This window comes from Macrosteles quadrilineatus, unplaced genomic scaffold, assembly GCF_028750875.1.
Source record: "Macrosteles quadrilineatus isolate MER2022 unplaced genomic scaffold, UCM_ALF_1.0 Scaffold_9__3_contigs__length_116548681, whole genome shotgun sequence".
Classification (NCBI taxonomy): domain Eukaryota; kingdom Metazoa; phylum Arthropoda; class Insecta; order Hemiptera; family Cicadellidae; genus Macrosteles; species Macrosteles quadrilineatus.
Genome location: NW_026542602.1, coordinates 7,242,366 through 7,269,030, shown reverse-complemented (window position 1 = coordinate 7,269,030; position 26,665 = coordinate 7,242,366). Strand labels below are relative to the sequence as shown.

Here is a 26,665-nt window from a genome sequence, read left to right as displayed (position 1 = left end):
ATATATATATATATGTCCTTGAACACGATAACTTGAGTAATTTTTATCCGATTTTGATGAAATTTGGTTTGAAGGTGTAAGGCGGGATAAACTTGAATGAGTTCGCGATCCAGCATGATCGGACCATGGGAACAGGGTTTTATGGGGGGTTTTATGGGGTAAAAATAGGTTTTTCTCACTTTTTACCCTCAAAACACAAAATTTCCCAATTTTTCTCTAAACCTTCTTAAAGAGCTTAAAAAACAAACAATTCAGTATATCAAAGTGTTTTTGTACGGTTATTGGTTACGGAGAAAACTAAAAAAATGGGAAATTTAAAATTCCCATGTTATTCTTATGGAGAATATTGTAAAATGTTGTAGTTTGCTTGTTTATGGATATATTTTGATCAAACTTGGCAAATTTATTTATTTTATAGTAAGCTATCAATATTTTACTATAAACACACTACTTTATTAGTTTCCTTGTAGCAGCAAACCTAGGTACTCGTTAAACCTAATAATGTTATTTAAATAGATCAATTGAAAATCAATTCGGCCAAATGGAAATTCGCTTAGACGGCAGGTTTGCTGCGGCGGGGGTATTAGTTATAAAAATTATAGATCAGTGGTTTATTACCACGAAAACAAATCATCTCTTGAAGTTCATTGAGTTCATTAGTTCTTAAGTCAATTGATTTTGTTAATGATTAAAAAACTATCAGGTTACACGGTCTATACCTTATATAGGCGGAAGTAAATATTCACGTTTTGTAAATTTCCAATTTTGTCAATAACTGTTAATCTATGCTAATATCCTAATTTGACTGAAACTTAAGTTGAGTATTATATAAATACTTACCTACACCCTAACCTACAACATGCTACAACCTTAATTTTCTCAGTTATCATATAGATAACTGAGAAAATTAATTAGTTAAAGGTTGGTATCCTTGTATCTTAGCCACAGCCTTTCTTTAGTCTGTTCAGTTTTGTTCTTCTTCCTTCACATCAAGCAAAGCAAGCACCACACAAACGCCATTTTGTTGTTATTGGTCTGCAGAGTTTTGCAACATCTCACCTTGTTGCCACCTCCATTATCTTGCATTTTAAAGCTCTACTCATAAATTTCTTCTTACAGAAATTAAGAAGACATATTTATTATTTATCTACGATATCCAGTCATCAATTGTTAGGAAAAGGTAAGAAAGCTCGACAATTTGCTCAAGACAACGATGTTTTAAACCGGCGGCCTTGTCGGAGTGAATCTCTTTGTGTGACGAGGAGAGCATTATCCTTCTTGTCAATAATTAATTTTTGTTTTCAGCAAAGTGAACTCCAGTTTTTATTGATTTGTGTTGTGATAAAAGTTTAGTATTCCTTCAAAGTTTGTTTGTTCAAGTTTTCGCGAGTCGTAGTCGAAAAATGTTTCAGTTTAAAGACTTTAGGGAAATAAGTGTACCAGTGTACAACTTGTTCCACTGTTCAGGCTTTTCTTGGAACCCCAGGTAAGAGAGCGATATAACAGAATAATTCAAATAAAGAAGACAGAACCAAGAATTTGTCTATGTTAAGCTGGATTCAAATGTTTCACTCAAGACATTAACTTAAGTTAACTTATTGGGTTTAACTTTAGGAGGCCTAGGCCTTGCTTTTTAGCCTATTGGCTTTTGTTTTGGTCAAGTATATTCTTAAGTTAATTCAGGATTAGTAATGATGTATAACTTAGGCCTATATTAAGAGATTGTGCCAAGTTAATTACACGTCACCTAGGCCTAGGTATCCTTAATGGTAAGTAAGTTAACTGGGTGTAGGTAAGTAAGTAGGGAGGTGCTTGGTATTGTACAGGAAGAAAATATCAAAATGGCTGCCGAATTCTTAAAAGGCAAGAAATAACAACTAACTGTATGGTCAAGTGGGTATGTGTACGCCTCAGATCATAAGTTCCTACTTGGTATACAACTCTGACCACAGATAAAAAACCGCATGTATGTTAGCCAACCTACGTGCTATACAAATCAAATTTGCTAAGTTAAGCTTTTTCTTTGGAATGTTTTGTATAAGTGGTTTTTTATTTTGTTAAAAATAATTATGAATTTTGTGTTTTTGAGAATTTTTTTGCAAAATGACGTTTGGGGTGTAGGCTACATTTCCCCCTTGATCTGGGGTTAGTATACATCCCCCTTATTGTAGCTTTCAAGATTCAAGGTTTATTGAGCCGTTCGGTTTTTAACAATTAGCCAAGTCACTAACACTAAACTAAAATAACAAAACAAGGATGCATTTCCTCTTGATTCACAAAACAAAATGTCCAAAGAGCACATAAAAATGTCCAAAGAGCACACCATGCAAAATAGGGTAAATAAATAAAACTGCAAAACAAAACTGTATTAAAACATGCAGCGGAGAAAAAAAATATAAAAATTAACAAAGCAGAGAAAAAGCAAAACGGAAAACTTAAAAAACCACACTCATACCTGTAGGCAAGGTTTAGTTAAAAAATATATAGTAGTAGCTTTCCACTGCATATTAAGCTTTCAAATTGACTAATCAGAGTTAGTTTTAATAAAGTTGTAACTTCCAGTTGCTTGACCTATGGTTGTAAAAAATCTGCTGTAGGCCTACTTCACCATTCATTCCACCTGTACCTAGGCCCTATAAGTCATCCGTCCTCCTTGTTTACCCTGTTCAAACGTTTTACATTTGAAAAGGGTATATTAAAGGGGAAAAGGCCTAAACTTAAAACACGTGGTGCAATCGTCTACAAATTCAGTTCAAATCTGTTCTAACTAAATGTAGGCTAATCCATCCAAACTTTTAACTTTTAGCAAACTCCTTTTGATTTCAGAAAAGGCATGTAAGGATGGTAAGTTTAGGTTGTTCCTTATTTAATTTGTGACTTCATTAGGTCATATGAGGTTATTTTTATGAACAACACATTTTGTACAATGTAGCCTACTTGATAAGTTAAATAATTCATTAGGCCTATAGAATAATTTCCTTCTGTAGACAGAAAGTCACCTAATGTATTGTAGATTTAACTTATTATATCTTGTGCTTCTTTCTAGTGATAGGTGAAATATAACCAGATGACAGTTAGCATCGATCAGATTTTTATCAGGAAGCATATTTCCCCGCAGGTCTGACTCATGGACTCGGACAGTTCGTTGGATGAGGAGCACTATAGAGGGAGGAACCAGGGCAAACAAGAGCCGATACCAGTCCGACCTAACGTTGAAGACAACAGTGATGTTTCTGACGAGGAGAATATCTCCAGAGCTGCTCGCAGTATAGGTAGCATTTTCGGGCCACTTGTGGCTGCTAATCCTTTGTACGATTTAGATTTTCTGGTAGTTGCAATTAGACCTATCGGTATTTTTCAATCCATTCCGACTTCTATTTTGCATTGGTTTTTAATTGGAGTATGACAATTAATCTGGTTGAGGAAAATTTGTAGGGTACCGGTTATAGACTACATATAATAAAAGTAACTAAAAATCTAAAATTAGTAGGCTTAGACCTATTTCAGTTTTTAGCCTATGCCCTATTATGAATTGGAATAGGCTAGCTACTTAAGTTAAATGCATTTTTATTGCAGGTCTATTTTCATATTGTTTGATTTTTATGAACAGATTGTGTAGACAAGACCTTGATATATCTTTTAATATAAGTAGGGTTATCAATCCTCTTAGTTTTGTACCCTTTTATTTTGAGCTTGTGATTACAATATAGTTTGGTTGACTTGTAGAATCTCCTCCTGAATCACCGCAAGGAACTCACTTTGAATCTCCGCCAGCGTCTCCTGACCCGGAGAACAAACCAGGTACTCCGTCTCCTATACAGTCGCCTGATGACAGCGCCAGCTATGGTAGTCCTGCAAGATCCCCCGACTCTCAAAATGGTTCCCGGCCTCCTCGGTCACCCGACTCCTTCCATCCCAGAAGTCCTAAAAGTCCGAGAAGTCCTAGTCCACAGTTTGCAAACCGCTCCCCACCAAGTGATCACGAGCGTGGTCCGAGGAGCCCAACTACAAACTACCCTAGGAGTCCTAGTCCTACATCTCCAAGTTCCCCTCATTCAAGGAAGAGTCCACCCCAATCTCCCGCTCCTCGCAGCAGTGGAATTCGATCTCCCAGCCCCAATTCAAATTCTATTCGCTCTCCTTCTCCCTACCGAAACCGCTCGGTGAGTCCTAGATCTCAGAGTTCTCCCACGAATGTTTCTAGTCCCACCAGATTCAAAGGGAGAAGAACTCCGAGCAACTCCCCTCAGAGCAACCGTTCTCCTCCCCCGCAAAGAACCAGAAAGGATTCAATGAGCGATGATGGGAGAAGTAATATATCTTCAGCCTCGTCATTTGGCTCTCCCCGTCAAAGCCCGGCGCGCCCTCGTACGCCCCCGGAGAAACCGCAGAACGTCCTGATGAAGAGTCATGTGGAAGATTTGTCAGATGTTTCAGATCTGGAGAGCCTCAACTCAATGTCCGACGAAGAGACTGAGAAGCCTCCATGCAAGGTTGGTAATTCTTTTAGATAAATGATATTTAAGCTACCGTAATTAAATAGGGGCTTTGAACTTATCCATCATATGTTTAAATAAACCGTTGACTATTGATATAAGTAGACACATCTCATCCCCATGTTAAAGCTCAAGCAAGTTTTGTATTATGATAAATGTGGTTGAATTATCTACCAACAGAGTGTGCTGTTGTCGAGTATTGAAAACTGTTGAATTCACCAACTTTTTGTCCAAGCTAAACTGAAAGGGCAACCAGTTGGAATCCAGGCCATTATCATTATTAAACCCCGCAAATCGCCGAAGGATTTCATCGGCAATCCTCTTAGGCCTAACCTGAAGTCATGTGTAAAATGGTTCTCGGCCAGACTCTAGCGTTTTAGAATGTGAAGGTGTACACACAACAAAGGTAAGGTATATTTATACTCGACTAATGTTCTCAGGAGAATGGTGAAGTGCGTGCAAGTGTTAACGACTCCAAGCCTGCACCACCTGTTAGAAACAACACATCCACTACGGGGTTGGAGGGAGATGACACGGAGCAGTTGGACTTTGAGGCAGAGGATAAGGTCGGTTGTTATTGTAGTCCGGGTTTTACTGATACTCATTACTGATAACGGTGTTTCGCAGGTCAAATTCTAAGAAAAACTAAAACTAAGCATTCAATATGTACCCGAAATTCAAAGAGGCCCTTATTTAACCAACTACATTATTCTCAGTGATGTTTTTGTTTTTGAATAGCTTTAACTCTCTAATAAAGTGATTCCAAACCTATTTTGAGCTAAGTTATAATCATATCCTGAGAGATAGCCTTGCTATTTAGAATACCTTGGATGGAAGTATTATGTTCTCTAAATCATATTTAAGTGAATCACATAATTATTGTTCTGGTATTTTGTCCACAGTGTCCATAAAAGTTAAATTTATGTATTAATGGTTAGTTAAATATAAAAAGCCAGTTTATCAATTATAGACGTTCTGCTAAGAACAAAAAAAGGCGCAGAAGTAAAATTTGAAAATTTTCCTTTGCTCTTGTCAAGACTTAACAAAGTACTAGGAACCTTTTCCATTAATTTATTAGCCTACCACTATTTAATTTTTATTTGATAATACACAATGATTTTGAATAAAGGGAATTTGTTACTTATCGATGCCGTACTCAAACTTGTTGGGGAAGAAACATTGTGCTGGAAAAATGAAGCATTCTGCAATTTTAAAATGGTTTTTAGGAAGAAGGAGAGTGTGACGTTACTAGACCGAAGGCACCTGACACTGAGGCAGTGTTGAGTGAAGATGAAGGAGAACTGAAGGGGGATGAGCTAGAGGAGGGAGAGATCACTGACGAAGGAGAGAATCGACCAGAGGAGACGGAGCCGAGACCAATCTGTAGATTCTACAACAGAGGCCAGTGTACTTGGGGCTCCAGTTGTAGGTAAGTAGGCTACAAGTCTGATAACCAGCCGCTTAAGATAGCTTAACCTGTAGAAAAACTTTCAGTACAATGTAAATTGTGTTTTTTTAATTTAAAAAATGAAATAAGACAATGAAAAATAACTTTCATACTGCAGCAAGACCAGTCGTTTTTAATATTCGTGCTTTGCAGGTCTAGGCATGTTTAAACACTAATTTTTGTAACTCCTAGGGATAAATAAATACATTGCCATGGCGGTACAAGTTATTTTTTCAGTATTTATTTTAGTGAATTTCCTTAAAGGGAAGTAGCTATTACCGTAGGTGGCACGGTAGGGACCTCTAGGCCCTGGACCAATTTACTTCTTAATTTTGATGTCACCTGAGGCCAAAAACACCATTTGTTCAAATTTATATATCTATATATATAATACGCTAAGCCGATTTTTGTGAACAGAACTCCTCCCTCATTTTTGGACCGATTTTAATGATTAAAGTGTCAAAAAAATGGCCCTGATCTGTAGTTTTGCAAAGTGTTTTTCATTTTTTTAAATCTTTATTAGTTTGGACAGGATCTTCAATCAAAGTTGAGTTTTCTCCCATAAGATTAACATGGGGGAATCTTAATATTTAATTGGAAACTTTGTCTCCACTAATTTGAGAGAACGGCTGGGCGTAGAAACTTGGTAGAGGTGTCCAAAGAAAGGTCTTGGTCTGTAGATGAGTTATCAAAAGAAAAACTAAGTAAATTCCCTTAGGGCTCTGCCCCAGAAGCCTTTAAAGATCCCTCCACAGATTTGTTTACATGTTGGCCATGTGGATAATACTTTTTAATGAAACAGCTGTTAATTTTTAAATTGTATTTTAAACAACACACATTTATTTGGAGTTACAGACAGTGTCATTAGTCTGTGCGCGCGGATCTGACGCTACTAGCCATTCTATAAAACTTGGGCTCACTCACTCCATTATGGTCTCACTCACACCAATAGTCGTCTATAAAATTTCTAGCTGGAATAATCGAATTTCTAATTGAATCACATGATTGAAAAAAGTAAATATTTATATTCTTTTCTAAATATTATTATAGCAGAGTGTGTTTAACGGAAAGATTAGTTTAGTTTAACTGTGTTTTTGTTTAATACTGTGTTTTAACGTATTCGGCATACATAGAATTATGTGTGACAGAGTGAAAAGTAAGTTGAAGGGTAGGACGCTGAACGGACAGAGTCGGGAAATAGTAAGCAATGTTTACCAGTTTATGAAAAAAGAGGCTGACGATAAAGCTGTAAGCATTCCCTTGGCAAAAGCTCGCGCCCGAACAGCAGTGGCAATCGGGGTCTCGGAGCGAGTCATAACGAAGATTAATGGCGAACTTAAAGCACTACTAATACATGATGACGATGATAGCAACAAAAGTTTTTGTACTCCTAGTAAGTTAAAAGAAAGCAGAAAAAGGCCCGTCACTGGAGTGGATGATTTTGATAAGGCTTTGATAAGACGCTTGGTGTATGAGTTCCACATTCAACATAAAATACTACCAACAGTTTCTTTACTACACGAGGAACTAAAAAAACAGATAGATTTCAAAGGATCAAAATCAAGCCTTAGGAGAATTCTGAAGGAGCTTGGATTCAGATGGAGGAAAACGCAGAACAACCGAAAAATGCTGATTGAGACAAACGAAATCCGGGAAAAGAGAATTTCTTATTTGAGAGCAGTCAAACGTTTCAGAAATGAGGGTCGTACTATTATTTTCATGGACGAATCATATATTTTAACAAGCCATGTTTCAAGTCTATCGTGGTCTGACAACTCAACCAAGGGAATGCGTGTACCCATTTCTAAAGGACAACGCCTAATAATGATTCATGCAGGAAGTGAAGCTGGTTTTGTCCCTAACGCATTGACGATGTGGAAGGCATCGAGCACCACGGGTGATTATCACGACAATGTCAGGAAGGAAACCATGATCAAGTGGATGAAAGAGAAACTTCTGCCGAACATACCACCGAAGTCCGTGATAGTTGTAGATAACGCACCTTATCACAATGCGCAATTAGACAAAGCACCCACATCAAATAGTAGGAAACAAGAAATGAAGGACTGGCTAACCAAACATGGAATACAATATTCAAACGAAATGCTGGTTCCCGAGTTGTATAAGCTTGTACTGCTGAACAAACCAAGATTCATTCGATATGAAATTGATGAACTACTCACGGGTACTGACCATGTTATTCTTCGTCTCCCCCCCTACCACCCAGATCTAAACCCAATAGAACTTATTTGGGCTGAAGTAAAAGGTTACGTAGCTAGCAGTAACGTAAATTGTAGCTTCGAGAGCATCCGTTCATTGGCACAGGAAAAATTTGATATCATTGGTGCAACAGAGTGGAAAAACAAGTGCGACCATGTAAAAACTATTGAAAATAATTATGCTTCAGCTGAGCCGCGGATCGACGACCTCGTGGAATCAATGGTCATATCAGTAGGAAACAGCGACAGCAGTGACGAAGAAGACGATGATATGAGTGACATTGAAGACCTCGTTTAAAATATATACAGGCCTTACCTTGTAAATAGTTAATAAACTAAAATTTGTTAATCAACTTTTATCATTCAACTATTTAGGCCTACATTTGCTTTTACTGGTGTTTTATATTTATTTTCAGTTTGATATTATATGCTTATGATAATACAGCCACGGTTAGATAAAAATCAGTCATTAGCTTAAAGAAGTCTTTTAGTAGTCGTCAATTTTACAAGATTTGTCAAAGTGGTTTATATTTTTGAAATCTGAACAAAAAATAATCCTTCAGTTACATTTGGATATGGGTAAATGAATTAATAAAGCATCCAGTTAATAAGATGATTATAGACTTTAATTAAGTATACAAACATATTTATACTAAGACCTTGTGAAAATAACCAAACAACAAAGGTTATAAATTTAGCAACAATCAGTAAATTAGGAAAGTCCACTCATTTTACAACCGTTCTCGTCAACGAGTAACCCATAAGCGATAGAACTCCACATTTCAACGAGACAGTAGGCCTATGAATGGTCGTGGTTAATAAATAAATCGTTCTCGTGTTCTTATTTTCTCCTCTAATCCAAGATCCCGATCTTCTTATCACTTTACTTCAGCAAATGAGCGATCAGCATGAAGTGATCCAACTCACATATTCTCATTCTTTCACATTTCTCATATTTCAGTATTTTGACGTCAAATACTAATTTAGGCCCTTAGGTCATACCTTTTTGTGGTGTAGTTTAGAACTGACGTGAAATCTTTGTCTTTTTCAGCAATTTTATGGGTATTTTGTTTGTTTTCACACGTTTTCCCTCGGTGGGAGCAGTCACATTCTTCTAATCCCTAAGAAGGATAGTCACCTTTATTAACTTGGCCTTCCAATTGCGACTTGAGGTTCCGATTTTTTGTTTAAATTATGTTGTTGTTATGCTATGTTATTATGTTCATCTTGTAACATAATTAGAAGGATTCTCAAATTGTACACCTAATAATGATAATGAAAGGTACAAAATTAGAAAAAATGTGTGTGTATATTAAATTAAGAAAAAAAACGAAACGTGAAAAAAGGTTAAGAATATCACAAACAAAACATCGAACTGTTTACAAGTAAAAAGGTAAACAAACAAATAAACACTGACAGCGATTTTATGTGACAGCAAAACTGACTAATGTTTTTAGAAAAGAGCCCTCTCACCTCCCCGCATCCACACGACAGCTGTTACAACTACGAGCACAGACTAATGGTACCATCAGTACTGAATTGTCCAAAAGAAGTATTTGCAATGTTATTTTCTGATTTTAAAATTGATTTTCTTCTGTATCATGTCATGTTTTGCAATATAACGTTCCATTACAAAATCAGTGGAAAATCCTTTTATCACAGTAACTCTTACAGTTATTTCTTATTCAACTATCTTATATCTATTTTACGGGTTGGTGTCTGCCTTTTTCACTACTTTTCTTTTGCCTATATTTTATTATATTATTCTAGACAGATCATCATAGGTTCATGAGATTATTGTCAAAATCAAAATGTTTTCAATCATTGGGAAAATCTTCGATTGTGGAATACAATACAATACAAAATAATACAAGTGCAGAAGGGCATGGTGCCAATTTGAGCCGTGTCCATATTTTGTTAAATTAATAGTAGTTTACAGCAACTGGATAAAACATTTTACAATATTTATATAGAAATATGTGTAGGATTTAGAAAGTCATTAAGCTGGAATACTGCAATATACTGCACACTTATATATATTTCTCCAACAGAAAATTCATCTGCAGAATAATTTTATTGTGCTCTTACCGTGTCTAATAACATCCAAACACAGAAACCTTGCCTAAAATGGTACCTATCTTGACAAATTATTTACAGTGGCCTATATTACTGACCATGGCCCACTGGGTTGGTAACATTATTGAAAATAACACGACATTTTGGCTGTAAAAAATGGCCTGATGAGTAAATACTATTTAAGCAGCTACTGTCATGACAGAAAGGTCATATTCCTTTTAAACTAGATCACATCATCCTTTATAAGATACGTTGATTACCAATATGTAAACATAAATATATACGTAACAGCCAATTTACAGTATTTTTGCTTTTTGGAAATGTCCCATTGCTATGTTATTTGCATTATTTGTTGCCAATGAAGCCACCAAGACCATATAAATGAGGAGGCCCCTAACAGTTCAAGAATAAAAGCTAACTTCACTTCAAGTATTCCACTACACCTAACATACCTTAGAGAGATTATTTTGACAACTTTAACTTTATGTTATTGATCAGGCTGAGACAACTAACTGACATCCCCCATGTCAAGGAATTCCAGCTTTAACAGTAACCCCACAACCGATTTCTCAAAACTGTGCTAAAGGGTTATTCATTAGCACAGAAACTGACGCGACGTGACGAAGGAAAAATCTAACTTACACTGTAACGGATATACCTCCCTTTGAAGTCAGAACGTGTCTTCCCAACAAACAGATATACTGTATATATATATTTTTCAAATAAAATCATAGATTAATCTGCATTACACTGATGAAAACGCGGAATTGTTTGACTACAAAAGATCCACCAATACGATTTTAAAACTATTTAATGGTACATCCAAAGGAAGAGATACCAGATAACATACTAATAATAACTCTTACACTTATTAGCCTTTAAACAATGCTAAATGCTCAAAATATGTATAATTTCACTCAATTTATCGCAGTTAGATGAATTAGCGTAAGCCTTGAAAGTACCGTCGATTTCGACGGGTTTCACCTAGTATATATGTAAATAGATATGTGGTATATAGAGTTATATATGTGTCCGTGAACGCGATAACTTGAATAATTTTTGTCCGATTTTAATGAAATTTGGTTTGAAGGTGTAATGCGGGATAAACTTGGATGAGTTCTCCTAACAGCATGATCGGACCATGAGAACAGATATTTACGGGGGGGTTTTATGGGGTAAAAGTTGGGTTTTCTCATTTTTGACCCTCAAAACACAAAAAAAGCAAATAATTCAGTATGTCAACTATATTTGTTCGGTTTTTAGTTACGGAGAAAATTTAAAAAAAAATTTACTTTTTTAAAGTTCCCATGTTATTCTTGTGGTTTTATTAATGTTGTAGTTTGCTTTTTTATGGATATATTTTAAACAAACTTGGCAAATTTATTTATTGTATATTAACTATTAATATTTTACAAAAAAGAAATCACACTTTATTAGCTTCCCTGTAGCAGCAAACCTAGGTATTTGTTAAACCTATTGCTATTTAAATAGATTTAATTGAAAATCAATTTGCAAATGGAAGTTCACATAGACGATGGGAAGTTTTCTGCGGCGGGGGTATTTATTTACAAAATTGCATCATAAAAAACACCCTTCGTGTTAGTTTGTCTTAAATAAACACAAACTAACCCATTTAAGTACAATGCACATAAAAAACAAGGACCTAGATGCTTTATATTAAGCATTAATATTGTTATAACAGCTTTAAATACCTAAGTGGGAAAGAGTTCAATAAAAAAAATAAATCTACATTATATACTCAAAAGTTGCAATATCCAACAGTATCAGTTGCAATATCCAACAGTAACTGTCTCTCAGCTCGAGGAGAGGTTGAGTTGGGATAAAACTCAAACCTCATGTTTCCAATCTCATCGGGGCATCAACTTTTAAAAGCAACTCAAACCTACCCTGGTAGGAAATGCTTTTGTTGATATTGAAATACGGTATTATAGGCCTAACTATTACGTAGCCTATGGTGTATTTGTTTGATTTCTTGTGCCGTAGTGGACTTTTGCCCCTTTTAGGCGAGTATGCAATCGTAACAAAATCACTTTTAATTTACATTATAAACAGAACATTATTTAAAAAATCTTGTCCCTCAAGTTAAGAGAGTTAAAATGTCGTCCACAAAAATCCATAGATTCTTGTAGTAATTGGGTTGTTAGACTAAAATATAGTTGATGAGTCGACTACTCAACTATTTAAGAATACTTGTGGATTGTCTAGTACAACTAGTTTTTATAACTCGTAAGCCAACAAAATTTAACCTTTTTCTCCAAATTTCATGAAGGTATGGTGACTAATTAGTCTATCTGCTGCCTGGTTGCCAGATGTTGTTGCGTAATGCTTGTCTCCCATAATTGCTTAGTTTAACACATTTAGTAAATACAGTACCTGATCCAAATAAATGTAAACTGTTAACTAGGCCTACAGTTCTTTGATCAGGCTTAACTTAAGTTCAACAAACCTGCTTCAAATTAAGATTTGAATTTTTACAACAATATTTCTTTAAAATGTCAGATTAATCCCCTATTTATATAAACTTTAGGTTAAATGAACACTCAGGTTTTCTGCTACAAGAAAGGTTATACAGTGTTTTTTTTAGTTCGTTAGTACAACGGGAAATTTTTATCTTTTGAAGGTAAAAATGGGAAAACCAATCTTTACCCCATAAAACACTGTTTCTACATCCTAATTAGTAATCATCCTATTTTGGTAACTTGTTTGAAAAATAGGTGTACTTGTTTTTAACCACAATTCATCAATATCGGTTATATAAATTTGTATTGTGTTTTTGGCCTTTGGAGACATAAAAAAAAGTAATATAAAAATGGTTTACTTTACCTTTTTGCGTCAAACGATCGATATTTTTATATTGCAATTTACGATCCAGAGGCTTATCCACCATGAAAATAAAATAAATCAAACTCTAGCCCATTCCCTGTATGGGAAATTCACCAATACAAAATCAATACAACACTTGTACGTTTGCAGGTTCGTGCACCCAGGCGTGACAGATAAAGGTAACTACACAATGTTTGAGATGGTGCGGCCGTTAGTTCCTGTCAATAATGGTCCTCCGCCCATTTACGGACCTCCCATGGACCCGTATCGACCAATAGACAGACCCGTGGTAAGTAAGCCTAACCAACGTACAAAGGTGGATCTTTCTCTGTTGGGTAGAGTTCAAGATTTCTATCTTGGAAATTGGCTTGGTGATAAATGAAACTAGAAATTTCAAATCTAAAAGCTAAAAAAGTCTAATCCCAAAACCTAAACATGTAAATAATCCGAATAATGTTACTGGGAATTTTTGTGTATGATTTGTGAGGATTAAAGTACAGAAGAAGTTTCTTATAAAAGACATTGATGGATTTTGCACAATATTTTTTTAGTGAAAGGGTGTTGGATGTTGCACAATGTTTTGTGAGTGTGAGGGAAAAGGAAGTTAATGGTGTTTGTATCCACAACGTCACTTGTGAATATTTATGACAAAAGGCTTGTGTTCTTGGCAGGAGACTTGTGGCAAATCTTTTAAAACAGGATGACACTTAAAATGTGTGCAGTTTTGTTGGTTTTGAGATTTGGTTTTGGCACATCACTACCTAGTTCAGATTTGATATCCCGCCAATGTCTTTTGGCTAGGTCTAATTCAAGCTTTTAACTCAACTTTTAAAAGAACTAGCAACGATTTCACCTGTAATTTGCTTGCTAAATCAAATCAAATAGTCTTAATTCTTTTTACTCAAGGAATGAAATTTAAACAACTTTGTTTCTATTTAGCTTGTAAATACCGGTAATGTATTATAATTATGTTTACTACTAAACTGGTTGATCAACAGATTCCTATGGGACCACCAGTGTACCAGCAGCCTATCATATCCCGTAAAGAAGAACCGGTTCCTGTCGTGGAGTCTGCTTGGGAGAGAGGACTACGGCAGGCAAAGGAGGTAAAATTATCTTTTTACAGTTGTCAAACAAAGCCGCATTTTATTCACTATAGTTAGTTTGCAAAGCAGGTGTATTTCTGACATTTTATTTGGTTCACTTTCTGCCACACTCCAGAAGACAATTCAAGAATTTTAATTGAATAATAATCAACAATAAATGGTCCATAATGCAGATTACATTAATTTGTGTTACATGTGTAAATAAATGTAATCAACAATGTGTCAGTTCTACATCTCTAATTATTAATTTATACAAACGATTAACAGTAGGCCTACCTAAGTAAACAAGTGCCACTTGCTCCCTAGTTGTGTAAATAAGTAATTGCCACACTTCACTCATAGCCTGGTTTCTGACCTCTTTGTAGTAAAAAAAAATGTTCAGCGGTCTGCCTGGCCCCAAAATTACTTTTTGGATTACCAACTTTTTCAACACTGAGTATGGTAGTTGTAAGGGCCGAGAGCAAAATTTAAACAACAAGTATTTGAACTATGAAAATTCAAAGTAAACACGTCCCACTGAAAATGAAATAACGTGACAGTTAAGTTTTCTTTATTTTTGTTAAAGGTAGGATCGTTACTTTGCTCGTTAAGTTTGTTATTTTATTTCGAGAAAGTTTTTGTTATTGTTATTGCTCCTCTTGTTATTGTTCGCAGCATGCTTTTTTGTCTTCTTCTCAACACACCTCTCCACCACTGTTTGATCGCATTTGCTGCACTAGTCAGTCTAAGTCTTTTGTCTCTAGTTTCTACTTCAAATTCCAGCTCTGCAATTTGTTTCCCTCTTGTTGTAATTTTATCTTTAAGATCTTCCAATAACAGTTTATGATCATCGATTTTCCTTCGAATTTGGAGAATATTTGTATCCAACTGTTCGAGTTCAGTAGAGTATCGCTCGTTCCAATAGTCAACTTTGTTTTGCAACTCGCTAATGAATTCTTTTAGTTGAAAATGCAATTCATCGTGTATTTTTTCCTCCTTTTTCATCTGTAGGTCGATGTTGTCGACATTCTGTTTGAATATGTTTTTAGATTGTTGCAGTTTTAGTCTGTTTTGTTGAATTCTCGAGTCTTGTTGAAATTGATTTAGTCTCTCGAGAGTTTCCTTTTCAACAAACGCTGTGACAAAAGCGTTCTCTAAACATGGTTCTGTCATTTTTATGAAGTTTTTCGCCTCTTGTGTCTGCAGAGTATGATTCTTGATAGTTTCTCTCAGGTTTGTTATGGTTTTTTTACCATCGATATTCTCTTGTTTAAGTTGGTAATCTTTGTAACGCATGAAGTTTTCTCTAAACAGTTGATTCTCCAGGTTTTGGGTATCATTTGTCTCTAAATCTCTAATGAGTTCTCCCCAGATTGTCTTGAGAATAATCAGTTGGTCTTGTATGTGTTGAAGCATTTGTTGACTATCTTTAATTCCGTCTTCAGGTGGTTTAGTTCGCATTTTGTATGGTCTTTTTTCCCCGAAAGAGTTTAAATTTAATTCATGCATCTCAGAAACGTTTTGAGGCAAAATTTCTTTTATTATTGACAGTTCATTGGCAGTTTTTGAAAGCACACATTTTACTGCTGAACTCTCTATAAAGTTTAGCTTTGGTTTGGTTTGACTGTTTAATAACATAGTTTCCATTATTAAATTGACTACCGTTTAATTTAATCGAAGAAGAATTGTTCACTTAGTCAAATTTCTTATTCGTGCATTAGTTTCCAAGCGACTGATATTCCTATAAATAAATATCAAAGAACACTTAGATCAGACATTACTCCAACATGATTATCTATTGCTACAATAAACTTGTAATTTGCATAAACAAAAAACATATAGTTGTGTCTGTAAATATTATATCCAATAGTCAATGATATTATTCAACTGCTCAATACACTCAGTTCAACATCATATAGTTTGACACTTTAGCAACAGATATAGTTAAGTCCAAGAAAAAAATCATTCTGCGCATTACTGCTCTGTGTAAACCTTTCTTATAACCAAGACTCTTAAGATTTAAAAACTTCGACACGAGAATGGAAGGTCTAGTTCTATCAATAGTCGAATGTATAACTCAACAAAACAGGAAATTGTACCTGACTTGATTTACATTCAGCGAAGCAAGTTTAAGGCTTCCACCCTTAAACCTTGTGTTAACCAAAATTGTTAGTGTGGTTGAATGTTAGGTCTGATAAATAACTGAGTGGTCCCTGGCCAAGATGCAGAAATGTAGATTGACAGTTAGAATCCTGTTCAGTAAAGCTTTTTGCATCTGCTCTTGACAGTACTTGGTGGTAAAGACTTATCTAACATAAACAAACAAAATTGGATGGGTGGGATCTTTGACGTTGCATCTCAAATTAATTGTTTCACTACTATACCTACCCTTACTGTGTTAGTGTTCACCAACAACTTGTTTTTATAAGAATTTGCATCATTGTGCTCTTACAGAAAGCAAAATATTGTAGGCTTACAGTAGCCAAAATTAAATCATTGAATACTCTGAACATAAAATAATCTTAAGAAGTTTTAGCTTCAGTTTTCCAATCGCTAAGTTCAACATTTATTTGTAGATGCTCAGGAAATCATCTAAGAGGAAAGAAACTGAAGTTGATTTTGAAGAGAAGAAGATGAACTTGTCGCTGGGCCAGGATGATTTGGATAAAGAGAATGACTATTACACGCGGCCTGCAAGTCCAGTGATGATAGACGAACCAGATAGATGGGGGTGAGTGACTCGTATTGCAATGCTAGTGGTGGGAATCACCGAATGAAAATAACCGAATCAATCGGTTATTGATGCTGAATAGACTAATTCGGTTATTTTATCCTGGTTCGGTTAAATTAGTCCTACCGTGCGATTCGGTGATTTAGTTATTTAGTTGATTTAGTTTGTCACATCATCAGGTAACTAAAATTTATTCGGCAATTCGTTCGACTAAAAATCACCGATTGACGATGAAAGACTAAATGCTATTCAGTTTCCTATAGGATAAAAATTAGTTGTGGTTTGTGATAGTGAATAATGACTAAAAATGATTCGGTGATTCATTCAACTAAAAATAACCGATTGACGCAAAAAATAACTGATTGATTATTCGGTCATGGAAACCATTCGGTTATCCCATCACTATGCAATGCTACTTTAATTAGCAATCTGTTATCACATGTCTAATAGGATTAACTTAAACTAATACATTATTTGAAATTAATTCATCCACTTAATGAAAATAAAGGGTGCTCCTATTCTGTCATAAATTTACTCAATTAATTGGAAGGTGCATCTACATAAGTGTGTAATTAACTCTGGAGTAATAGCTTCGAGACATACAACAGTTCACTGTTGGTTTAAATTTGTTGTAGCAGATTTCCCAGTGTAAGGGGTGAAGTGCAGTATATTACGCTGAAATCCAAGCGGTAACTATTGCTGGTTACAGCTACACTCTCTTCAATCAGCAGAAGCAACCTTGCACCACGTTGTAATCGTTCTGATATACTTAAGTCTAGGATCACTGTACTTTTGTCTTAACACATTCGCTGTGGGTGGCTCGGATTCGGGATACGCGTAGTGTCCTGAGCATACGCATGTCCCGGGTCCGAGCCATCCAACCTTGTTAAACAAAAGCAGCCAGTATGAGTCTAGTGTTTGACGGAGAACGTTACTACTTGCTGAGCGTGGTCTGTAAATACAATAGAAATCTGTTTTTGCCGCCGCTCCTTAGTTCGGGCACGCTCCGATTTTTTGTGGATTTTTAAGTTCGCGCTTGCCTTAATGTTAGTTTGCGCTTGTGTTTAGTCGTGTTTGGACTTTTTTTATGTATTTAAATGTTTGTTTCTTAGACTAAACTTTGTAAGTTAAATTTGTAAATTTTTTCTTAGGTTGGTAGTAAATTTCCCCGTAAAATCCCCGTCTGTCAATCTCAAAAATCTACTTTTTGTCCCGTCTTTTCCCCTCCATTTGGCAATACAATTCCAATGGGACCGGCTACGTTCCAAGCAGTGCTGCTATCTGTGGGTGTATAGCGAACTATGTCGACTCTCGTTGTTAAGCAGGACATCACCGCATGTTATTTGCAATTTGTTAGACCAAAATTGGAAAGCCAATTACACGCGGCAATCGGGCTTGTTCGACGCTGAGGGCTGCGCCGCACTGGGGATACGCCCGCCATTTGACGTGCCAAAGCGAATGTGTTAATATCGATGTGTCATCTATTCTGATCTCAATTTGCTCTTCAGATCCAAGGCAGAGCCAGAAGCCAAGAGATATCGCACCATGTCCGACAGGTTTGATGACTACGGTGGTGGAGCCGAGGGAATATACTACCCCAGATCAACAGAACAGGTGAGTTCATCTTGATTGGCTTACATCCAGGAGCATTCAATTCAGTCACTTGCTATAGGCTTAATCATAAATCTTGATTCTAATACACTACACAGTACTGTAGTGTGTAATACACACAAATTATGGGGTTTCTGGGGATTATCATTTGATTCAATCAAAGTTTTCAAACAAAAGAAATTCTCAAATTTAAAGACATTTATCACAAATTTATCACCATTGTACATCTTTATTGGACATCTGATATCGAGCCAAAAATGTCAATCTTGTGCATGTAAAAGTTATGCTCAAGGTCCATTTTCTGACTTATTGCTCAACTTCTCAAGCTTAAAAACCATGCTTGGTTAAGCTAAAAATTTAGCCTCTCGCACACCTGTACAATCCGGTAATCTTTGTTGTAGGGAGTGTCAGACTTGGTGGCTCTCCCAGTTTTTATAGGATAAGTGGAACTAACCAATTGCTCAGTACTTTGGGCTACCTTTATGTAGGGAATATGATTTTTAAATAATCTTATGACGTGTGCCAAATAAGCTTTACGTTAATCTTAATTCTGTGCAGGTCTGGCACCAGAGGCCTCACTATGATGAGAGTATGAGAGCTGTGTTCAGTAGCCGCAGCAGTAGTAGCAAGTACTACGCACGAGGGAGTAGGGAGAAGGAGTACTACCAAACGCCTTCCTCCTCTAGTAGCAAGCGGCAGAAATACTCGCAGAGGGAGGTCATAGTGCAACGGCCTGAAAAAACTAACTGGAAAGAAGATACGTGAGTGAATTTGTTACGATTTGCTTGAGATACAAAATAAACGGTCAAAGAAAACAAGATATTATGTAGGGAAAAATTGCACTAATCTTACACCTACTCTTCATGAGACTAACTTCAGTTTTTTTAAAATTTAGTGTTGTTAGTGCAGACCGCAAATACCCAAAACTTATTTTTTCACTTATATTTTTGCTTTTCAGCCCACCCGCCAAACCTAGCCGCTACACAGAGACCAGAGGAGGCGGAGGGGGGAGAGGAGACGAATGGGCCGATCCTTGGATGAGGAAAAAAACATCTTCACCTCTCACTCGCAAGCGAAAAGCAAGCTACTCATCTGGTTCCTCGTACTCTTCTTCGAGGTAAGTCATTTTAAAAGGGTAGAGCTTCTTGTAAAAACTGTTTGTGAGGGTGTGCACATGTAAAACAAGCACTCTAAATTGACTGAATCGAGATGGGCGAGGCTGGATCTCAAGTTTAGAACGGGTTGGTAAATGTTTTTCCCAAAATGCAAGAGGAATCTTTTAAAGAAATTTATCCACATCTTGTTTGGCAAGTTTGAAAAATGTGTGTCATAGTAAAGGGAAATGGAAATGTAACTTGAATGATTTTAATTATTTAAAAGATAACTATGCCGATTTTACAGTAACTTAATGATTATGGGGATATATGGGTTATAATCTCTGGCAGTATAATTTTTTCAATGTCATAAGCCTACCTAATGTCTTTAGTATCGAAAGATTCCTGTACCGGTACCGTATCTATTTGAATCCTTCAAAACGGGAATAAAAATTACATTACATTACATTTTAGAAGTTTTTGCTTTGTACACATAACTCTTTTCCTTTGGTTGTGCCATGACAGTTCTATTAATTACTCTTAACCTGGTTGAAGTGTGTTGTTAACATGTTACACATGTTAAGTAAGTAAGTAAATGATTGCAGCTCGAGTCATAGCAGCCACAGCAGCAGCAGTTCATACTCGAGATCGCGGTCAAGGTCAAGTAGGTCCAGGTCAAGGTCGAAGCCTGTCCCACCCCGTCGTCTGCTCAGACCTACCTCCCCTGCTGGCAGAGGTGAGTCTGACCATCTAGCATGATCATTCCAACTGATTTGATCCTGACCCAAGTTACAAAATACCATGTTGTGGTTGTAGTGCTTACCTCAATATCTTGGTATGATTGAATAGAATAAACAGGACCTAGTTACCATGCTTTGATGATTTTTATCTTACCTTTCACTGTGAATTGGAGACATCTCATTCCTATATCGTTGACGTATGGTAAGGATTCTTTGAATTAAAATGTATATAGTTAAATTGAGCCATCGACAGTGTGTTGCTTTCAATTACTTATTTGCATTATTCACCAAATCTACACCCTGATTAAATTGAAAGACATATTTACTGAAAACTTCATTTTTCATGTCAAATTAATTATCGAATGAAAAAACTAAAAGGAAAAATCGAATTTTTACTTTTTGTCCTAGGGCGCTTGTCAAAAAGGCCAGGGTTGTTTTTCTCATTACCTACTTCAGGCTAGGCCTAAGGGTTGTGGCATTATCACACAGTATTTAAACCCGGGACTGAAACCCCACACACTACCACTTAGACCAGCTCGCTCCCCATTTTTTATTTTTGAGATGCCTGATGACTGTTATCCAAAATCAATGCTCCCTTTTCCAAGCTCTCAATCATAAATGACCAAGAGTTTGATTGTTTGCAGGAGGTAAAGTTGCTTTGTCGCCAGCTTTGTTACCTGAGAAAAAGATTACAACAGGATCAATTCTTATGAACCCTCCTCCACCCAGCCCAAGAGGGAAGAATAAGAATATGGCAGCCAATCCGAGCCCACCTGTGGACAGGTAAAGTCAGAAAATGTCTTCTTGTCTTAAGCTACTTTCTAATATTCTTTTAGAAAAATAATCCTTAGATAAACAGTCATTGTCATACGTAGTCTTTACGGATAGGGATAGGTTTGGGACAACTGTGTATTAATTTTCTTCAAATAGTCTCCCAGAAGCCACAATAATTCTTATAATACATTCTGCAAAATATTTGTTGCTCTACTTTCTAAAAACATTGCATTTTCTAACTGTGGATACAATTTTTTCTGTACCCTCAAGGCAGTTGAAATTCAATTTTCCTATACCCTCGAAAATTTAAATGCTGTTTACCTTATCTCCAAGATGAGACATGTAATTTGCCTCTACTCTCAAGGTAATAAATTTCCTGTTTCCACTACTATGTAGGAAATACCTTTTTCACCGCACTATGATGTTTTTAGCTGTTTTACATACGTTAATTGTTGGCTGTAAGTTACGTTTTGCTGGCTATGTCAGCTGTCTTCGTCATTTGGGGACCAAGCAGGTTTTTACATCACTATAGCCGCAAAATCAGCTACCCGCTTACTTTCTTTAAACATGAATGCATATTAAATACACAATCAGTATCCATAGCATTGCAACATAATTGTTTTATTGTCACCGTTGTCTAGCAACTATTTATTATTATTTTTGCTGATTCCTCAAATTATTTCTTCACATAACCTCAACTGTAATTGTGTTGACTATCAGTGTGCATTATTATTGTGGTGGATAGTGGTAATAGGGTATAGTGTGGTGAAAAATAGCGTTCGTACCACGGACCGAAATAGTTTTGCAGCTCTCGATCTCGACTTCGTCTGTAACTTAAAACTTTCTCGAGCTGGCAAAACCTCATTTTCGGCCTTAGGTACGAAATATACTATTTTCTTCCATCCCCAAAGTAAGTTATAGCAATATAGGCTAACATTTTCTCTTATTTCCCCTCATGGTAAGCATAAGCATTTTCCCTTTCTCCTTGGTAAAAAAATTGCATTTTTTCTTTCCCTTTAAGATAAGAAATCACATTTTCTCTACTTTTGGTAGGGTATTTAGGCATTCTTATCTTTAAGATGAGAAATAAAGTTTGTCCTCTACCCCCTTCTCTGTTTTTAAGGTAAAGAATACTGTTTTCCTCTACCCTCATGGTAAGCAATATTGTTAGCCCAACTGTTTGTTTCTTCAGTTTAGATGTCTAAAATTGTAATGTAACAATTCCAAAGCCAGAGTCTATAATCACACTGTTGTTACAGACCCGGACCCGGTGTACCAGCTCGTCTATTGGCTCACAGCAAGGCCGCCTCAGCCGTAGCCGCCGCAATGCGCTCCGCTCGCTCCCGCTCCAAGTCCTCTCGTTCTAGTGGCTCCAGTGACTCCAGCGGATCCTCCAGTGACTCAAGCGAGTCCAGTTTCTCCTCATCGTCCTCAAGTAGGCCCGTCTCCCCCTCCCCGCCCGGTATGTGCATGAGCTGTTGTAGTGTCCAGCATTCGTACTAACCATTAACTCTGAAAAAGAGTGCTTATTTACGTTCTGAAATAAAAAAAATATAGAAATAAAAAAAAATATTTGCTAGGTTGCTTTGTGGGAAAATCTATCACATCTCTTTTGTTTTTCATCAATAAAATCACCAAAGTTAATTTCTTTATAAAAAAGGTTTTTCCTGAAAATTATTAATTATATATTATTGTGAGGCGTGAGTGTATGCGCTACTTATCTTATACTACATTTGCCTTAAACATTTTTTTTATATTAACTTCTTCTAATGTAGGCCTACCTATAGCTTAATCAATATTTTCAATGAGAATTAGTTTTTTAGTAGCTACAGAAGTAGTTGAGTAGTGAATCGACAACAAATTATACTTTTAAATTAGATTGCTTTGTTCTCTATTTCTTCTATTTTGTTGTAGTGATTTGCATTCTTTCTACGTAGTGCATGTTAGTTTTACAACTATTGTTTTGTGTAGTAAAGATTTTCTAATGAAACATATGGAATGCACTTAATGCATGTGATAAACCTTTTGAATGTGTGTAGCCTAATATTTGTAGTTTCAAGTCCTCTACCTTAGAAATACTTGGATGTGTAGTATGGTATGATTTAAGGTTTACAAATTTAATAAGTATGTTTTAATGTTAATTAATGGTTGAGTAAGTTCTGTTTTGAGTAATAATTGTTGGTGGTTTACTTACCTCTTCTTGAACAATTTATAAAGTAACTTATTGGTTTCCATGGTTTTTAAAAATGTTTTATGATTTTGATAAGATCCGCTGAACACAAAATATTCTTGTCTGGTAGTAGTGGTGTGCGATGTTTCGAAATAGTAATTCAATTCGATTTTATGCATCAAATTTAAAATAAATGCTGCATCGCACATTTCTATCTGATAGTATTAGGCCTACCTTGACATATATGTGTTCAAACCATAATGATTAGAATCTATAGTGGTTATTCATGTACCTGCGTCACCTCTTTTTAAAGAGGTACTCTAAGTAACTAGGCTTAGATTCTGAGGATTTATCTTCTAAGTAAGGACGTAACATCTGGCAGCAATCTTGAACTGACGATGCGGTTGATGTCGTAAATCACTATGGATTTTAATGGCATCAGCCGCGAAGAGCCTACGATGAGGATAACCTATAAGATTGATGACCAAGTACACAAACCACTTATTGTATCATTAGCAATAAGTTGTATGGGACATGGGTATTGATCCAGGTTTAGTCATCTACCATAGTTTTGCTGTCCAGTATTGTGTTAAGTATAAGTAGGACATAGTAGAAATAGACAAGCAGTAATTGCCAGTAAAACATAAATTTTTAATTTACTGATCATCCAATTGTAAAATTAGTTCATACAGTGGAGTCCCGATAATCCGAACTTCGGTAATCCGAAACCAAATAAAATATATTTTTTAATTTTTTTTATAAAAAAATTAAAATTTAAAAAATTGTTTGAATTTTTTTAAGTTTTTTTTATCAAACTTTTAACACAGTTAGCTGTACCTTGTCAACGTATTCTGTAGCGGCCGGGCGAGATAGACTTTTTTGTAGAGTATTTTAGTATTTCACCATTTTTGTTATTACTGTAACAATTTTCATATTCGTCCGACAAATCACAAATGAATTTTATTACTGTAAGTGATAATGCTGCAGCCACTAGGTCTAGCCTTAAGTAATGTGAAAAACAATCCCGAGCTCGTGCCTGCGTCCTAAGACAAAAAAAAATATTCAAAATAAAAAAAAAGTTTAATCCGAAATATTTGGTAATCCGAAATGGGCCTGGTCCCAACCATTTCGGACTAAAGGGACTCTACTGTAATATATTCAATTTATTTTCCTATTATTTAAATTTGTTATTGAATTTCCATTATTTTTTCAGTTCGACAAAAGCGCATCGTCATTGATGAAAGAGAAAGACTTGCACTGGCAACAGCTATGAAAGTGAAAGCTATGGACGCTCTAAAGGTAAACTTTGACAACAGCTTTAGTAAATACCTCTCTCCTGGCTTACAATTTTGTGGTACATTGTTATTAATTTCAAATGCTTTAATACAAGATGACTTATCTCACTATGAGTGTAGTATTTTAATGTATATATAAACAGGAGTAACTAGTAAATTTCTTTTAATTTAACAAATGCTTACTGCAGGTATACCAAAACATAATTAATTTCAAATAGAATAAAGCTCCTCACATCCAGCGAAAAGTGTTGCAATGTTGCTGAATAACTTTGTAGGATTAGTCTTTTGATAAATTTACTGTCATTGCTTATTTTAGTAAATTCAGTTTTAACTTGAGAATATGTTTGTTTCAGCTCTCTGGACAAAAACAGCAAATCAAGCTGACTCTGAAAGGAGCAGGTAAGACTATTTTTCCTTGTTAGGATAAGTTTTATTTTTTTCCAAATAAAAAACAAAGAATATAATACGATTGAATAGCTGAATCTATATTTTAAAATAAATCTGTTTGTGCATCACTCAAAAGCCACTAGACTAATCTAAATGGAATTCTGGGCAAAGATAGTCTACTTATCAAAAATAAATTCCCCATTCCCATTTTTTTTTTGGAAGGGGCACTTTGTTTAGGAGTACATTAAGGAAGTAGGAATGGTATTTTCTAATGTAAGAAAACAGTTTCAGGTAGTTAAAAGCACGCAAAAAGAGTTTACAACACAATAAAATTTATGTTTCACCCATATGCTTTTTAGGAAAGTTAGTTGTGTATCCATTTTTCTTCTTTAATATATTCCCATTTTGATATTTCAACTTGGGTCATTGCCTCAGGCATTCAGAGTTCTATCGTGGAGCTTTTACATATATTTTAAAATAACTGTTTTGCTATAATAATCATTGCCTAAAAAGTAGCAATTTTTTACATTCCTTCTCCAAATGAACCCAATCCCGCAATATCCTGACAACACTGTACCCAAGTACAAATCTGTTCTAAGATCATTAGCCTTTCTTCCACTATCAATAAATTGTCAGTTTACATCCCTCAAAATAGTTTAATTTGAACAAGTTATTGATGTCAATTTTAACAGCTGATTCTAAGTTTCTTGTATCATAATCAATTGATATGTAACAGGTGACAGGACAGCAGCTCCAGTTCCATCTATTGGCAAGAAGAGGCTGGCAGAATCCCCTCCTATGGAATTTTCTCCTCCAAAGGTAAGATTTACAAGTCAGTGTTACCAACTTAAAATCTTGAGTCTCCCTAGTGATATATTGTCAAGGTCTTACGCTTGAATAGTCCAACTTCAAACTAATCTCTTTTAAATAGGAAATAAATCTGACAAGTTAAAATATTTGATTAAAAATCCAATTATGCAAATGAAAACTACTTATCATGCAGTTTTGTTGCAGTGGGAGTATTTTATTTCTCTTTTATAGATAATCATTACTCTCACACCATTTCTCTCTTTACAGGCTGGCACGAAAACAACACCAAAGAAAGCTGCGCCCTCGAGACGGGAAGAACTTCTGAAGCAGTTGAAAGCGGTTGAAGACGCCATCGCTCGGAAGAGATCTAAGATCAGTTAACTTTGCAGTCAGTAATCTTGTCCTTAGCAGCAGACTCCATTCCTTGTATATATACATTTGTCCATACATAACTTAAAATCATGTACGTCTTTGTTTAGATAACTTTGTAGTGTTGATTCTCTTGTAGCTAAGTTTATAAGAAATAAATGTAAAAAGTGAATAATTCTTCTATGTTTTTAACCTGTTTGATATATAGTGTAGATTTAAGAGTTTTTTGTTCAGCAATTAAGGACAAAAATCGGGATTGTTGAACAGATTTGTTGGTTTTTTATTCAGTCCAGTCGATCCAATTTAGCTGTACAAGTTGTGATCAAACAAAAAGGATAGATTCCATATGAGGAACCATATGGAATCCATCCTTATTGTTTGATCACAACTTTTATAGCTAAATTGGATCGACTGGACTGAATAAAAACCAAATCTGTTCAACAATACAGATTTTTGATTCCTTAGAGGATAGTTTGATTCCTAAGGCTTTTATTTCTAAATGAATAGTCGGAGGGAG

General features: G+C 35.6%; 1 protein-coding gene across 3 annotated transcripts; it reads left to right on the top strand.

Annotated features, from left to right (window-relative positions):
• Window positions 1-1,031: 1,031 nt before the first annotated feature.
• LOC129003050 (zinc finger CCCH domain-containing protein 18-like) lies at window positions 1,032-26,302 on the top strand. Of its 3 annotated transcripts, none has more exons than XM_054431260.1 (18): window positions 1,032-1,180; window positions 3,119-3,272; window positions 3,727-4,493; window positions 4,937-5,062; window positions 5,723-5,925; window positions 13,233-13,371; window positions 14,081-14,188; window positions 16,744-16,898; window positions 18,407-18,512; window positions 19,068-19,270; window positions 19,468-19,626; window positions 20,209-20,339; window positions 20,988-21,126; window positions 22,377-22,552; window positions 24,501-24,586; window positions 24,936-24,981; window positions 25,706-25,788; window positions 26,047-26,302. In XM_054431260.1, exons 2-18 carry the CDS (start codon window positions 3,128-3,130, stop codon window positions 26,158-26,160), a joined length of 2,886 nt encoding a protein of 961 aa, XP_054287235.1. In that variant the 5' UTR covers window positions 1,032-1,180; window positions 3,119-3,127; the 3' UTR covers window positions 26,161-26,302. The 3 variants fall into 3 exon arrangements, with proteins under 3 accessions (XP_054287235.1, XP_054287233.1, XP_054287234.1); XM_054431258.1 differs by having other exon boundaries at window positions 22,377-22,579; XM_054431259.1 differs by having other exon boundaries at window positions 1,032-1,486; window positions 22,377-22,579.
• The last annotated feature ends 363 nt before the right edge of the window (window positions 26,303-26,665 follow it).